This window comes from Diabrotica virgifera, chromosome 1, assembly GCF_917563875.1.
Source record: "Diabrotica virgifera virgifera chromosome 1, PGI_DIABVI_V3a".
NCBI lineage: Eukaryota > Metazoa > Arthropoda > Insecta > Coleoptera > Chrysomelidae > Diabrotica > Diabrotica virgifera.
The window spans coordinates 277379458-277395559 of NC_065443.1; the positions used below are offsets into that span (position 1 = coordinate 277379458).

Here is a 16102-nt window from a genome sequence, read left to right on the forward strand (position 1 = left end):
AGAGCGGGACACTTGCGGAGTGCCGGCAGAAGTGAATATTTCTCATAGATTCAATTATATTCGGTTCGATTCAATTCGATTCCATTTAATTGGATTTAATTTTATTTATTATAATTATGCTTATAATTTAATACATTTAAAATATACCCAATTTAATACATAATATATATGGTTTGTCAAACGTAGAAAAGAGTTTGAAAATCTTACCATCGCCGAAATTTTTAAACTTTTTGCTACGTTTGACAAACTGTACTAGTGATTTTACCCATTAATTTTAGAATTAACAAACTTTCAAAAGAAGTTTTACTTCAAATTTGATAGTGAATTTAATTATTATTATATAAAATGAATAGGATTCTTAAAAATACAATTTGAGTATAAGTAGGTTGAAAGGAATAATGTAATTAACAAATTTAAAAAAGTCACTTTTGTATAACGGCCTCCCCTTTAATGAGAGTATCTAAAAATAAATGAACTCTTCCATGCATTATTTACGATTAAAATTTACACGAAGTATTTACTATACTTCATCAGTAATTAAATTTTTAAATTAAAAATATCGGTTACATTATTAAGAAAAATAATAACTTAAAGCTTTATGTATCTTTATATCTTATTAATCCTAATTTTAACGGGTAAAATCACTAGTATATAATATTATGTATTAAATTAGGTATATATTATATATTTATATTAAATTATAGATGTAATATATATTAAATAAAATTAAATCTAATCGAATGGAATCTAATTGAATCAAACGAATATAATCGAATCTATAATAAGTATTCACTTCTGTCGGCATTCCGCAAGTCTCACGCTTTAATTTTTTCCACAGCACACTACTTGTTTCCACTTTGATTTCCGTAACTTCGCTTACAGGAGACATCATCAGTTATCTTTAAAAATTAACACGTTTCTTAAGATATTTCGAGATAGAAAAAAGGTATCGGCATGCGGTTTTCGATATTCTGTTGATAATTTGGTCTAATTTTGTAATACAGTGTTAAAAGTGCATACTTGTATTTAATATTTTTCAAAGAAAACTAGATTTCTGAAAAACATAAAATAGCGCCCCCTAGCTGGCATATTACTTATTAGGCTGTTTCGTAATTATAACTCTTACATTAACGAAAAAGATCTGTTTTCAACGAGACCAAGTTTGCAAAAATCGATTAAGCAGAACCGGACTTACAGCTATTTTTCATAACAAGGTTCCCACTCACCCCCACCTCTTATTTGCAAAGGTAGAGTTATACTTGTGAAATCAAATATTCGCAGAATTTTGCGAAGAATACGATGATTGGATTTTCAGTGCCCTTTCATTATGTAAATTTTGTAAAATTTTGATTTTTAAATTATTGACATTCAATTACGCCCTCTAGCAGTGGACTTACAAATATGAAAATAATTTCCAGGCTTTTCTCGAGGTAACTTTTGTTATAAAAATTTTTTTCCCAAAGCTGTACTATAAACGGTTCCTGAGATATGGCCGAGAGCCATTCTTATTGGGACACCCGGTACATGTAATAATTATGGTTACATGTACTTGCACTGGAAAATTTTCTTTGTGACACGGTGACAGGAAAATACAGCGTGTTTTATATGTTCGTTCATGGGTATTCTTTCATTTTTCCGACTGTAATATATACAGTGATGAACGAGCTAATAACCGGCAAAATAGCACAAAAGATGGAAAACGCATTAAGATGTGTTATATTGTTTTCCATTATATTGATTGTTTTCCACCTTTAGACGTATCGCACGAATTTGGAAACTACCACTGTCACAGTGACAGTTTAAGTTGACATACTCCAATGATACGTGTAAAGGTGGGAAACAATCAATATAATGTAAATTTATTGGTTAATATGTCGCTAAATTTCCCAACTCGAATAGTTTCATTTCTTTTTATCTCACAACTTAATACACGTTTTCCATCTTTTGTGCTATTTTGCCTGTTATTAGAGCGCTCATCACTGTATACATCAAGGAAGAAAGAAGCGTATTGCTTATTACTATCCGACCATCTAAGACTGTGATGGCTCGACGTATTACAGTTGCTGATAGCGATGCAATTAATTATGTGCGTTTGGTGAAGAAATATTTATTAATGCGCCCCAAAAATGTAAGTACAGATCGAGTTTTAATGTAAGGTGATATGAATCAGGTCGCCTTTACCGCTACAAATTACAAAGCATGATTATACAAATTTTGATTTTCACCTTATCTCAACTCAAAAGTTCTGATTTTTTGTTCAGCTGTGTATATAAAGCTTATGATTAATTTGTAAGTTTTATTCCTTTGCTGGATTTAATAAGGCAGTTAAATAAAATGTACCTCAATTGTACCTCAAAAATACAAAGCATACAAACAAAACTTGATTTATAATCGTTTTAGCTCTGCTAAAAATAAAATATCACTTTTTATATAATAAAGGAACAAGTTTGGAATAGTCAATACTTCATAAATACATCATATCGAAAGTTCCGTTTTTTATTGACTGTTTAATTTTTATTGATTTAATCAGAAAGTCTACGTCCATTTCGTACCCGGTTAAGAGATGGAACTTGGAAAACACTACTCCGTTATCTTCAAAAAGTAAAATGTTCCTGGAATAAAAAAAATAAATATAAATTATTACTGTCAATATTTTTCTCAACCTTCAGAAACCTATTACTGTCAAGATTTTTCTCAACCTTCATAAAGCTGGATACAGCTATACGACAAACATGCATTTTTGAGTATATTTTCTAAAATATTTTTTTTATTGAATTTCCTTCGAACTATGTTTATTAAATGGTTCCATGACATCTCGTAACGCTACAGTTCGTAACCGGACAATTCGTAACAGCGACAGTTCGTAACGGCGATAGTTCGTAACTATACAAATTCGTTACGGACAATTCGTAACGTCCAAATTGAATTATTCTGTTTATTTTTATTAACGTGGAAACTAACTGTTAATACAGTTATAAATGAAATTATAAAGTCATTCAATTGAAATTATAAAATCAATTTAACGAATCAGTATCAGGATAAACATTTTTAAGGCATTTCATATTTTTAAGACATTTAATAAGGTAATTATAATCTTTCGTTTACAAAATGTTTACTTAGAAAGTTGGAAATGTCTAAAGACGGTTGTCGGCTTAAATATTTCACGAAATACTTCATTATTCCTTTGTCTAGGTATATCGCACACCTAGATGTAAACTACTGTAACTCAAAATACCTTATTTTTCAGAAATTGACAAAAACTGATTTTAGCTAATGTAAGGCAGATATAAAAAAAAATTGATAGTATTATAAAGATAATGGTTTTTAGTCCGTACTTAAGGTACTCATTTTTTAATTAATGTGTTCAAATTTAAATAATATGGAGATTTTTAGTTACTCCAGTTTTATACTAGAAGTACGCACTATTTTTGCACAGTATCTCCAGTTAGTTTACTTTACTTGAACAAAAAGAGTAACATTACTTTTTACTCTAACAAAATCTTCAAATTTCTTAGTATTTTGAGTTGGTCTTTCTTGTAATTATACTTACCGAATAATCTGAAGTACACTGATACTTATTTATGCCCTAGTGATGGAATGAAAACATAGGTGGTTAGTTTAAATCAAAAGTTATAATTTTGTCTTATTACAAAAGTTAACACAAATACATTAGCCTATTAATAATCTTAACTACTACATACTGTAAAATTATTTTATAGTTATTATTTATTTTACTTTTATAATGGATTTTTTTTTGTTTTACAAGATATTTTTATAATAACACTCGTAGTAAGATCTGGGTATAAGATTTCCACAAGTTCTTTGATATCCTTCTTTTTTGCATCTGACGAAGTATTTTTTACAGTATATGCCTTTATCAGTCCACTGGAAAAGTCAACATTAGTTTCCGCCATTTGTCTAGTGGATTTTTTTTGTGTACAAAACATTTTTTAAAGTTTGTTTCCGCAAATGATGTTTTATAATAGAAAGTGTTAGGACTTTCCTGTTCCATTTTAAGAACTTTAATGTCATGCCACCTAACTTGATTGTTTTCTTCATCCAAATTGAAATTATTTCCCCAACTTTCCTGCAGCGATTTCAAATCATAAAACTGGTCATGTGTCAATTCATGTACTTTGTATGCAGGGCCAGTTTTTTTGGCAGCCCTAATCAAAGTCGTACACTGCTGTGGGATGTAAATAGGACCTGACTTAAGATGCCTTTTTACTTGCTTTTCGATCACACTGTGAACGTTGTCCCCTTCATTTTGCGAATGACCCCGTATTAAAAATTTGTGCGTTATAGATTTTACTCTCATATTGGACACAGCGTAGGCATAAGCAGTCAATAAATACTTGTTCTTTTGCTGCCCACAGCAGTTATCTGAGTAAAATATCAGATCTATATCTTCATCGGAATGCTGATCTAACTGTGATTGAATAAAAGCCAATACACAACTACCGATTTCAACCGCTCCACGTTTCCCTTCCGTTTCATCCCAAAAATAACAGTCCACATTCTTTGCCTGTAAATCACTTATAGTGAAATTGAAACAATTAATTCTAGACTTGTAAAAGAATAGGGATACTTGCCCTTTAGGAATTTGCATACTGCTTGGAGATCATAAACCACCACAATAGCATCAGTCCGCTTTTTGTCATTCTCTTTTTCAATTCGAGCCAGTTCCTTTTCTGTTAAATGATTTTCATAGGCTTCCGAAATTTTGAGTTTACTTTCTTCATCTGCATTTTTGTAGTTTTCGCATAAGTCGCACAAATCTTTTTTCGGTCGATAGAAGCCAATGTTGAATTGAAAATTAAATATGCGCTGAAATGTCGAGCTTGTAGCGAATGGCATGTTACTTGCTTGGCGAAGTTCTTTATAATCGCGGTAAATATCTGATAAAGATCTGTCGCACTGAATGTATTCCCGTGAAGTTTGAGCACGGAGATAATGCGATTCAATCCTTGGAATAGTGTTGATAAATTGAACAACACTTTCAGTAATTACAGGGTCTATGGTGGGTTGATTTCCGTGCTTTCCTCTTTGTTCTCCTTCTATAAACCCACATTCTGTCTTTTTGGTAAGTGCTGTTTTAATTGCTTGATCACTTAAGTCAAGTGTGGCCTTAAAAAAGGTTTTACAGACACGAATTCGCGAGTTGTTCACTACAAAATAAAATGCTGAGTTTAGAGCCCGGTATTTAATCGTACTTACGTACCTATACTTGGGCTTTATTTCTTGTGAATGTCTCACTATAAACTCTCTCTGTCGCTGAAGGTCCCCAAGTCTCCAAAATGCATCAAACAATTTTTGGCGATCTGTGATTTCGAGTTTGGTACTGCAATTCCATCTGCATTTTTCTCCACAAGGCGGGCGAATTTGTCGTGCAGGAACTTGTTTCTTAGATTTAGATCTAGATTGGTAAGCTTTTCCCGAATTTCTAAGGCTCTTTGTGTAATTAATTTTCCACCCTTCTGGTTTTCTTAACCTCTTCTTCCCTTTCTTCTCTTCCTGGTCATGTGCCAAATCTTGAATTGCTCTTAACGTCGGACCATCGCAGATATTGGTTGCATCTTGTAGTATGTGACTAGTAGTATTATCATCACTATCAGAAGAAGAGCTACTACTAAAGCTGGAAGAAGTAGTCAAACTCGATGAAGAGGAACAGCTACGAGATCGCGTTGTTTGTAATTGAGGTAAATCAGCTTCACGATAATTCTAGTTCGGATCAGCGTCTGAGTCGTCTACATCACTTTCGTTACTATGGATCGGTGAGACATAGTAATGCTTTGGAATTTTTTTTACAGCGTTTGTCACATGAATATTGCTAGTTGGATTGTGAATAGGCAGTACCATTGTATCCAAAAGAGGAACAGGGGAAGACTCGCTAATAATCGGAGACACATCGTTAGCTTTTTTTGAAGAGTTTGTCACATCCTATACGTCAGTTGAAATACACTGAGTAGGTAAATCAATTCTATACATACCAGGAACAGAAAATACAGATTAAGTTATGACCGGAGGGTCAGCATCAGTTAACATTGGATTTATATTCTCTTCATTGTTGACTTGGCTGCTTACTGGTATATGCAGAACAGCTGCACGCTGTTGTTCTGCTTCTTTTTTCAAAATTTCTAATATTTTGCTTCCACGGCCTGTCATTTTCCTAAAAAAACAGAAAAGTTGATTGATATTACCAAAATATTCATGTAAAGTAGTGCAACTCAAAAAACATTATTTTGTCACAAAGTTATTTATGCATCTTACGTAGGGTCAAAGCTATAGTTCAAAATGTCACAATTAATTTCTTTGGATTGCGAAAATTGACAAACTTCAAAAGACTAACTGAATAAATGAAGGAAAAATTTTATTCATCTAAACTACTGTAACTCTGAAAGCAATAATTTTTTCACGATAAGTAAAGTAATTTGAAATATCTCAAAAAAATTTATCATATATTTCCACCAAAATCAGTACAACTTAAAATAATATCAAATCACTATTTAAATCGCCAAAGAAATGTTCATGTAAACTACATTAACTTGAAATAGAAAATGTTACTTACCACATATTTTTCACGTAAAGTGCTGTAACTCAAATTCAGCGAGTTTACTATCGACATCCACTTACGGTGACTGGAGGATAACTGAAAATGGCGTAGTAATACTCGAACCGCCCGGTTTAAAATCTTTCAACTAAAGTGACGTGTAGCGTCATCTCTCGGAAACTATTCAAGGTACTGTTACGTGGGTTTTATTTACGTATAGATCTTCAGGTCAAGAATTTGAAAATTTTGTTAAGTCGAAATGGTCAAATTTTGAGTTAACGCAGTTTACATCTAGGAGTGCGATATGCAAAATTAAGGAACAATAAGAGGGATAAACTTTTAAAAATATTGTTAAAAGTTTATTTGTATCTAAATATTTGTTTGTGTTTAAAAACTTTTAATATATTCTGAAATACGAAATATAAAATGTGTTAAACATGTTTATCCCGGTACTGATTCGTTAAATTGATAAACATAATTTCAATTATAACTGTAATAAAAGTTAGTTTCCACGATAACAAAAATAAACAGAAAAATTCTATTTTGACGTTACGAATTGTCCGTTACGAATTTGTAGTTACGAACTGTCGCTGTTACGAACTGTCGCCGTTACGAGTTGTCCGTTACCACTTGTCCGGTTACGAATTGTCGCGTTACGAGATGTCTGGTCACGTTATTAAATATGTATACAGTAACCGCAACTCTACTAGATACATAGGAACATTGAGCTATTACAGTCCTGGACCCGCCACTCTACTAGATACATAAGAACATTGAGCTATTACAGTCCTTTATTTTTATGTCTAGTGACGTTTAGAACGTCAGAAAATGTATTCGCTGTGAGCCAATGAGTAGAGGGGATTAAACAGTTTTCGCCAGCGCTGTTAGTGACAATTTTATAAGAAAAGTACAAGTTTCAAACCGCGACAGAGCGCTACCGGCTAAACTCACAGCCAATACAAACAGAGGTAACCTTTAAATTTCACATAAACTTCTTTTTCTCAATGGCCTTTTGCGTAAGCAGTTGTACAGTCGTAGGAACTTATTTATTAATTATAATGAATACAATAAAAAAGCATTATTACTTTTACTATTAATTATTTGTATTCGTTCAGTAATCAGTTTACAATATTTCAGTTCAATGTTTGTATTGAAAATAAATTGGAATAAATCCTTTGTAAAAGGTATAAAATTTATTAAAATCCCTAAAGGGCTACATCAGAACAACACGTTTTCGATTTTATTACAAAATCATCATCAGTGTAAGACAGTCTGGATGCTAGCTGAGCCACCAAAGAAATATAGGGGTAATAACCCTTCAAATATAAAATGTATGCTTTACAGATGCATATTTACTTAAAATGCCTTGTGATGGGCAAAAGGCAACAGGAATAATGCCCTAAGGTAAGGTATTTAAATTCCCAACACGTGGGATGCAAAAAAATTGAGTTTACATTTCGATGACATTTATGGCATTTTAAGTAAATATGCATCTGTAAAGCATACATTTTATATTTGAAGGGTTATTACCCCTATATTTCTTTGGTGGCTCAGCTAGCATCCAGACTGTCTTACACTGATGATGATTTTGTAATAAAATCGAAAACGTTTTGTTCTGATGTAGCCCTTTAGGGATTTTAATAAATTTTATACCTTTTACAAAGGATTTATTCCAATTTTTGTGATTGATGGTATACAGCCAACTACAGGAAAACTTTTCTTTCCTTGTGGATTTTGAAAATAAATATTATTACTAACAAGTTTAACTTATTTATTTCATACTTTCCTTTTTAAATTTAAATTAGAGATCCATGAATTTTATTTAAAATTTTCTGTTATGTTCTCCTTCATAGGAGCCTTCACCTTAATCATATGTTGCGACGTACGTTGCCTTTTTTACTTCACGGCTTGTAACTTTAGGTGGTTGTACTTACTTATGAAGCAAAAAACTCAATTTTTAGACGATCAAAAAAATAGTTAATGGCTCGGGCCAAGATATCCAATAAGTAGAGATTGTTGTATACATTTAGAACTACCTTCATCTAAATTTTTAGGCAATTTAATATTGTGAGGAAAAAATGCTATCAGCGCTATCAGTTTACAAATGACAAAAAGTGCGATTTTCGAAACACTGGCTATTTTTAAACACCTGTATCTTCGACTATATTAGGATTTTAATTTACAAATATTTTTAATATATATTTAAAAACCCTTTCATTTGCTGGTTTCTATATTTTGTTCCTCGGTTTGGTTAAATTTTGACAATTAGTTGAAAATCATAGAATTTTGTAAGTATTCTTTTCGTTTTTCTCAACAAATAAAATACAACGTATTTTTTACGGTTTTGCAAATTACTTCGTCAAAAAGTTGACAAGAAAATGAGACCTTGTGTAAAAAAATTGGTATACTGGACTCAAAGATATAGCTCTTCAAATATAGCGTAAAAAGGGCTATTTTTGACGCTTCAGATGAGCATATCTCAGGCCCACGGTCACCTAGAGCAGAGGTCACCAATTAGTTTCCCTGAGGGCCCGTTTCGAAAACCTATGACACTTCCGGGGTTCGGATTTAATGCTACCTGTGACTGGTTGTTCTGATTCGGTTTCTTTGCGCATTCTTGTTAAAACATATCCCCTATAAACAAATCAGCAGGGAGCCGGGCAAATTTTTAGGGAGAAATTATTTAACAATTCTTTTTAACAAATTCAAAACATTACCTTTTTTGCCACAGAAAATATGTTTTTAGCATTTTTGGTTCATCTTAAACAAAAAAGATGTTCTGTCATTTTCAAAACTAGATAGATTTCGAATTTTAAGCGATTTAAAATTTGAAAAATGCGAAAATAATTATTTTCCAAGTCTGAAAACTCTTTACAAAATTAAATTTTCAGTGAGAAAAATGACATTTTTCATTATGTACAACCTGTCTGAAGGTTGGAGTGAATTAAGTGCAAGAACTGATTCTCAATAGGGAGTTGAGATATTCATCTGTTATCTGAGATCTGTACCGATTTTTAATAAAGTCCATTCTTGATAAAGCGGCTTCGCACACAAAAGTTGAGCCAAACATAAGAAACAATTTCATGGCCAAACATTTTCAAAGTTGCCAAACACTGTATTCCGAATTTAATGGCGGTCCGCACAAAACTAGCCCACGGTCCGGATGCGGATCGCGGTCCGCCAATTGGTGACCCTTTACCTAGAGGGCTAAAAAAATAGGTACAGGCTACTTTTTGAAGGTACAATAATATACTAAAATTTGGTAAAAATCCACAGACCCCCCCCCCCCACATACACAAAAGTGGTCGAAAAGTAAAAATATTGATCAAATAAATATTAAAGTTAACGTAAAAAATGCAATAATAAAATCAAATCGAAAGCGAACTTACTTTATACCACACTTGCAGTTGTTTGGACAGACTTTAAAAACGGATCTCATCAAAACGCCACCATCATCTACTATCAATGGAATATCAACATTTGAAAATCGTGATTTGCGCAACACCTTGGCTCTTTCGTAAATATCCATCGATTTGCCCTTGGTGCACAATATAACTCGTGCATTGAGTTCCAAAAATTCTATATATCTATCTTGAATTTTATTAATCTCCCTCGTTATATTAGGATGCACAGCAAGGCTTAAAAGTATCGAGTTTTTAAAAATGGTGTAATAGTTATTTATGTATCAACGGCATTAAATAAATGTTTATACCCTAAAGGCGACAAGCTTATAAATTCGAGGGCATATGGCCCTAGAGTTTATATGTCGCCCGAGGGTATAAACATCTATACCCCAGGCTGTGGGTGAAAAAACGTGATATAATTCAGGAATTTTTGAAACCAGGTGTTGTAAAGGACGATGCCAGGAATAACTGTGTTGCAATAACCAATAAACGAAATTAAACTTACCATAGCTCAAATTGTAGGTTTTTTAATTTACTACAACTTTCTATTAAAAAGTTTTTGCCTAGAATCAATATCCTAAGCTGCAAAATTAAAAATCTTTAAAAATTGCAAATTTAACAAATGAAAATCGCAATAACAAAAAAAGCTCACAATATTTTTGGTCACATTTTAGTAGAAGTTATTCCTGGCATCGTCCTTTACAACACCTGATAGGTTTAAAAAATTCCTGAATTATATCCTGAAATCGACCTATTTTTCACTCACAGCCTGGAGTACTAATAATGCACGTAGTACAGACAAAACTTTATGTCATACCGGTTCATTGCATCAATTTAAGTTTTACTTTTATTTTGTTATAATTAGAAGTAATATTGTATGGCAGTAGGGATTTAGTGCCGTTGCTAGGAAAGTGATGTTGGTTAGCAATTTGTTATTAACGTAAACAAAGTTTTTCTATGTGACGCCAAAAAAAAAGTCAGAATGCAAGAGAAATTCGATATTTCTGAAGAAATAGTTAAAAAAGCCAAAAAGCGACTGAGAATCTGCTACGGAAAAAATCCAAAGAAACGTACGACAAGGAATACGCTAAATTTCAACAATGGATGGCAGAAAATAATACTGAATGCGTAAATGAAACCGTACTGCTGGCATACTTTGGAAACATATACCCGCGCGGACATACAGTATAACATTAGGGTAGGGGAGCCCAAGCGGGGATTTTTGCAGTTACTCGCGCGCGTCAGATTATCATATGGAGAGAAACCTGGTACCCTGCAGATGTACCTCTACCATATATTGGCTCTTAACACAGGGAAGTTCGTTAAGGGGGGCCCGAAAAAAATCTATAATGTTCCGTTTGGTGTGTGTTGACGGAATTAATTATATAAAATAAATATTAATTAAAACGCAAACAACTGTCAATAATATACTTATTTATTTTGGTAAAAAAGGGTGTTTTGCTTATAGATCTCGTAAGAGTTTCAGACCACTTGCCGGGATGCGAAATCGACCGAGACTGGTGAAAACGACTCCGCTGAACTAAAAACATTAGTTTGTGGTTTTTAAACTGATTTATGGGCCTAGGGTCTGATAAGGTAATTTCCCATACAAGGGCGTATAACATCTGGTTTTTTAAAAGCTGAGAACTGATATATTTCGTTTCTTAAAACTAACAGGCCATTCTACGCATGTGAATTTTAAATGGAACGCATTATTTCATTTTGAAGAAGTTATTAAAAATAAAAATTAAAATTAGCAAAAATAGTAATTAAAGCGTATCGCTATACACCCCCTTCGAGAAATATAAGTCGCTAGGTAATACATATCATATAATGAAAATTGAAAATAACAGAAAATACATTGCAGTGTTTATACGAGGAGAAAAAAAATCACTGAATTCACTAATGCCCGACACTTTCTTGATAACTTCCGATAAATCTTGCTTTTCTCTTCAGTCTGTTGTTTTCATTGTCTGTGTTCGTTTTGCTGGACACTGTCATTCTTTCTGGCTCGTGATGTATACTTTCGTGAAGCTCGTACGCCGGCTTCAATCTGTCTATGGAAATTGTTGTTTCTTTTCCATTTACACGGACGACAAAAGTCTTGACACCTCGCTTAATAACTGGAAAAGGACCGTGATATGGGTTTTCTAAGCTGCATTTGACTGTATCACGGCGGATGAAAACGTGAGAGGTGGTTTTCATGTCTTTGAAAATAAAGGTGCTTTTGGATCCATGATGCGACGGTTGCGTAGGACGGAGGTTTTCGAAATGGTTTCGAAGCGTTTTTAAGTATATGTGAGCACTGTCGTCGGTGTTTCTTCGCGACGAAAACAATAGTTCACCTGGCAAACACAATGGTTCTCCGTACACGAGTTCGGCTGCTGAAGTACCTAAATCTTCTCTCCACGCTGCTCGTATGCCCAGTAACACTGAAGGTAGGCTTTCGGTCCATCGGATGTTTTCATGACATCGAATTGCTGCTTTTAACTGTCGATGAAACCTTTCTACCATACCATTTGCTTGCGGATGATGGGCGGCTGTCCTTGAATGGGTAGTTCCAGTTAATGTGCAGATTGATTTGAAGAGATGCGATTCGAATTGTTGGCCTTGATCTATTGTGATGCGCTTGGGAGTGCCGAAACGAGCTATCCAACCAGAAAAAAATGTTCTGGCTACTGTGTCTGCTTCTTGATTAGGCATCGGGAAAGCTTCTGGCCAACGTGTGAAAAATTGCCATTCGAAGTGGTTTCGGTACAAATGGTCTGGCTGTAGATGTTGATATGTCACAGTACAAACTCAAGTTTTGTTCGGAAAAGCGTATTTTCTTCATTTGCAGTGATGTTTTCTCACTTAAAAAAGTTTGCAGTTCTGGATCAGTTTCTTGTGCAAGAGCTAAGTCCATGATGTCGATAAATCTATCCTTAAAAATACTCTAAATTATCAGATTAAGATAAGGTAAGTTAAGTAGATGCAAAAGAGTATACATTTCAGACATCTGACGATTTGAGCAAGGCGTAAGGAAATAGGTGAGTCAAAAAGTTTCACAAAAAAAGCGAATATTTCTCGAAATGAACGTCAGATCGAAAAACTAAAAAATATGTCTTCAATATTTTTCAAAAATCTATCAAGTGGTAATAAACATGACCCCCACGGAGAGGGGTGGGGGGTAAATTTAAAATTTTAAATACAAACCACGCGATATTTCGCAAAATAAACATCAAATCGAAAAACTGCAAAATACACTTTCAAAATGTTTTTGAAAAATCTATCGAACGGTACCAAACACGACCCCCACAGAGGTGGGGTAGTGGGTTACTTTAAAATCTTAAATGGGACCCCCAAATTTTTATTGCTGATTTGGATTCTTTACGTAAAAATAAGCAACTTTTATTCGAAACTTTTATTCGAAACATTTTTTCGAATTGTGTGGATAGATGGCGCTATAATCGGAAAAAACGATTGTTGGAAATGGAAAATTAAATTAAAAGATGGAAAGTCCCCACTAAAATGGAAAATTTTACTTAACTTTTTTGGTTTTAGGACCTAATAATCACAACCCAATAGGTCCCCATAACGCTCGAGTGACTGCAAATTTAGCTTACTTTGCTCCCCTACCATTATGCCCGCGCGGGCATAATATAATATAAGTAATAAATATAAGTAATATAAGTAATAAATACGCAATATTAAACCGGTATGACATAAAAAAAATTTCTATAGTTGAATATTGTCAATAAACTATAAACTACTTTTGGGAGAGGTTGTTTATAAGTTAGTTCGCTAATCTCAGACACAACTGTCTATAAGTAATTTATAGTAATTTTAGTAATTAGTTTTTTGCGAAGTAAGTTACATTTTGACAGACTAGACGTGGAAATTACTATACAACAAACAAATGTGTTCATAGCCAATATTAAGAGTAAACAAACAACGAAACAATAATAATACTAATAGCTAATAATATAAACAGTGGGAATAATACAATTATTTACTATAATATGTTAAATTATAATAAGTTAAATTTATATTTTGAATATTAGTTTAGTATACACTCCCACCATTTCCAATAATTCTTCTTATTTTAATGAAAGAACAAGTTTATTTCAGTGGTTAATAGTGTGAGGTAGGAATTTTTGTGTTGTATGTTTCCTACTCTGAATCTGTCAAAATGAATCTGAATTCAGCGAACGGAAATTTATTGCTAATTCAGTTATTTTATTGCTGGGATCGAATTTTAAGATTGGATTTTAGTAATATCGGTATGTAAAGTTCCCAGGAAGTGTGCTATTTTGTTTATTAACAAATTAGGGCTCCGAAAACTTGTTTTTTTTTTCAATTACTGCTCTGTAACTAAGAAGATTTTGACTTTAAACCAAAAACACCCGAAAAAAAAACCGTAATTTAATTCTGCACAGAGATATTTTTTTTCCGAATTCCTTCGACGAAAATTTTCCTTGGAAAATCCGCGTTTTCCCAACAAAATATTTTATTTTCAATTAAAATTTTAGGTAAGGAATTTTAGCAATAAATAAATTACTTGGTGACATAAAAGCTTTTTTGTAGTTCATACATTATATTTCCGGAAGCCGGCGACAATAATTATGATACACCAGAATCACTATTTTAGTATAAAAAGACACTATACCTATCTAACGTACTTTACATATTTTAAATTGAACTATTTGAGCGGCCGCAGGGATGTTTTAAAGTTGTAAACAATTTTTTGGCTTATAAACAAATAGAATATCTCGGTACCTACTAGATTAAATTAAATTAAGAGTATTAATAATTAAGATTTAATTGATTAATAAACGATATTTAAAAGAATTCGACAAGACGCTTCTTTTAAAAGAGAAAAAGTTAAATTGCGAGGAGTGGTTCATTAGATAAGCCAATCAAAGTTGACCGACATTTGCGACGAAGTTATAAACAATAGGATCGTAATCTTCGAATCATTACCTTTTCATTTCGGCCCTCTTTCTGCATACAAATTTTCATGTCTTTTTAGATCCAAGGAACTTGATAGATCCACCTAACTAACGCATTACTAAACGCCAAAGATGCTTTAGTGTTGTTAAAATAAATTAATTAAATTATAACAAAATAAAACGATTTTTTCCTATATTGTATTACTAACGTATTTTTCCTATATTGTAGACATTCTTTTAGAAAAATTTATCACACGTTTACCCTAATACGCTCAAAATACAAATATTCTCATTTGGCAGCTATATTTGTTTAAACAATCTTTGTTTAAATAAATTAAATTTTTTGTTAATAATTTTTTTTACCGGACGGCGGACTGAACGGTTTCAGCGGCTTTGATTTCGCTCCAGAACAATATGTTATCTGTGTTTATATTTCACATCTGAAAGGGTATAAGCAAGTATAAGGAAGGGGAGAAAGAAAAAAATGTTTATATTTCCTTGAGACAATAAAGACTATTTAATTAAACAAAGATTGTTTTACCTGTACCTTGTAGGATAAGAGAAATTCAATTTTTTTTATTGTTATTTATTGAAAAAACTCATAGCACTTGGGGAATGCCGACATAAGTGAATACTTCTTATAGAGCGTTTTTATTATGTGTGGGTTAATTAAATTTTATGTCTGGTTATTACTGAATTGTTATTAAAAAATCTTAATTTTTTCCTTAAAAATTTTTGTTTAATGATTTTAGTAATTTTAGTTCAAAGAATAATTAGTTAATTAGATCATTGTAAATCTTAGGTTTATTCAACTAAAATTTGTATACTTACATGTCATAATGGAAACAAATTATGGACAAATAAAATCCCTTAAATTGCTTGGAATTTAGCATTACAGGATTCTCTTTTACTAGACCTATACAAGACCATATTACCTCTTTTCCAAGTATATCAGGCCCTGAAATATTAGTTGGTCATTTAAATAGCACACGATATATCACTAAGTACCAATACAATTTCTTTTTAAATGAGTATTATTTGCGACAAGAAACAATATCGAAATATAACAAAAAATTCCTAGGAGAAAAGGAAAACAAAAAAGAAGAAAACTCACGAAATGTAGCTACTTTTATTAAAATAAAAAAGGAAGCCTGTCAGACCCACGATTTATTACAGTTGTCTACATGGACTTTATGTCTACATGGACCCAATGAACA

At 32.5% G+C, this 16102-nt stretch overlaps 1 protein-coding gene across 1 annotated transcript in view; it reads right to left on the bottom strand.

Moving 5' to 3' along the window:
• Positions 1-2380: 2380 nt before the first annotated feature.
• Positions 2381-16102, bottom strand: part of LOC114327608 (uncharacterized) — a 99834-nt gene continuing 86112 nt past the window's right edge. The window contains exons 9-11 of the mRNA XM_050650844.1: positions 15717-15843; positions 9940-10188; positions 2381-2612 (exon numbers count right to left, since the gene is read on the bottom strand). Of these exons, the coding sequence (XP_050506801.1) occupies positions 2465-2612; positions 9940-10188; positions 15717-15843 (524 nt within the window). The 3' untranslated portion in view covers positions 2381-2464. The remainder of the gene's footprint in view (positions 2613-9939; positions 10189-15716; positions 15844-16102) is intronic.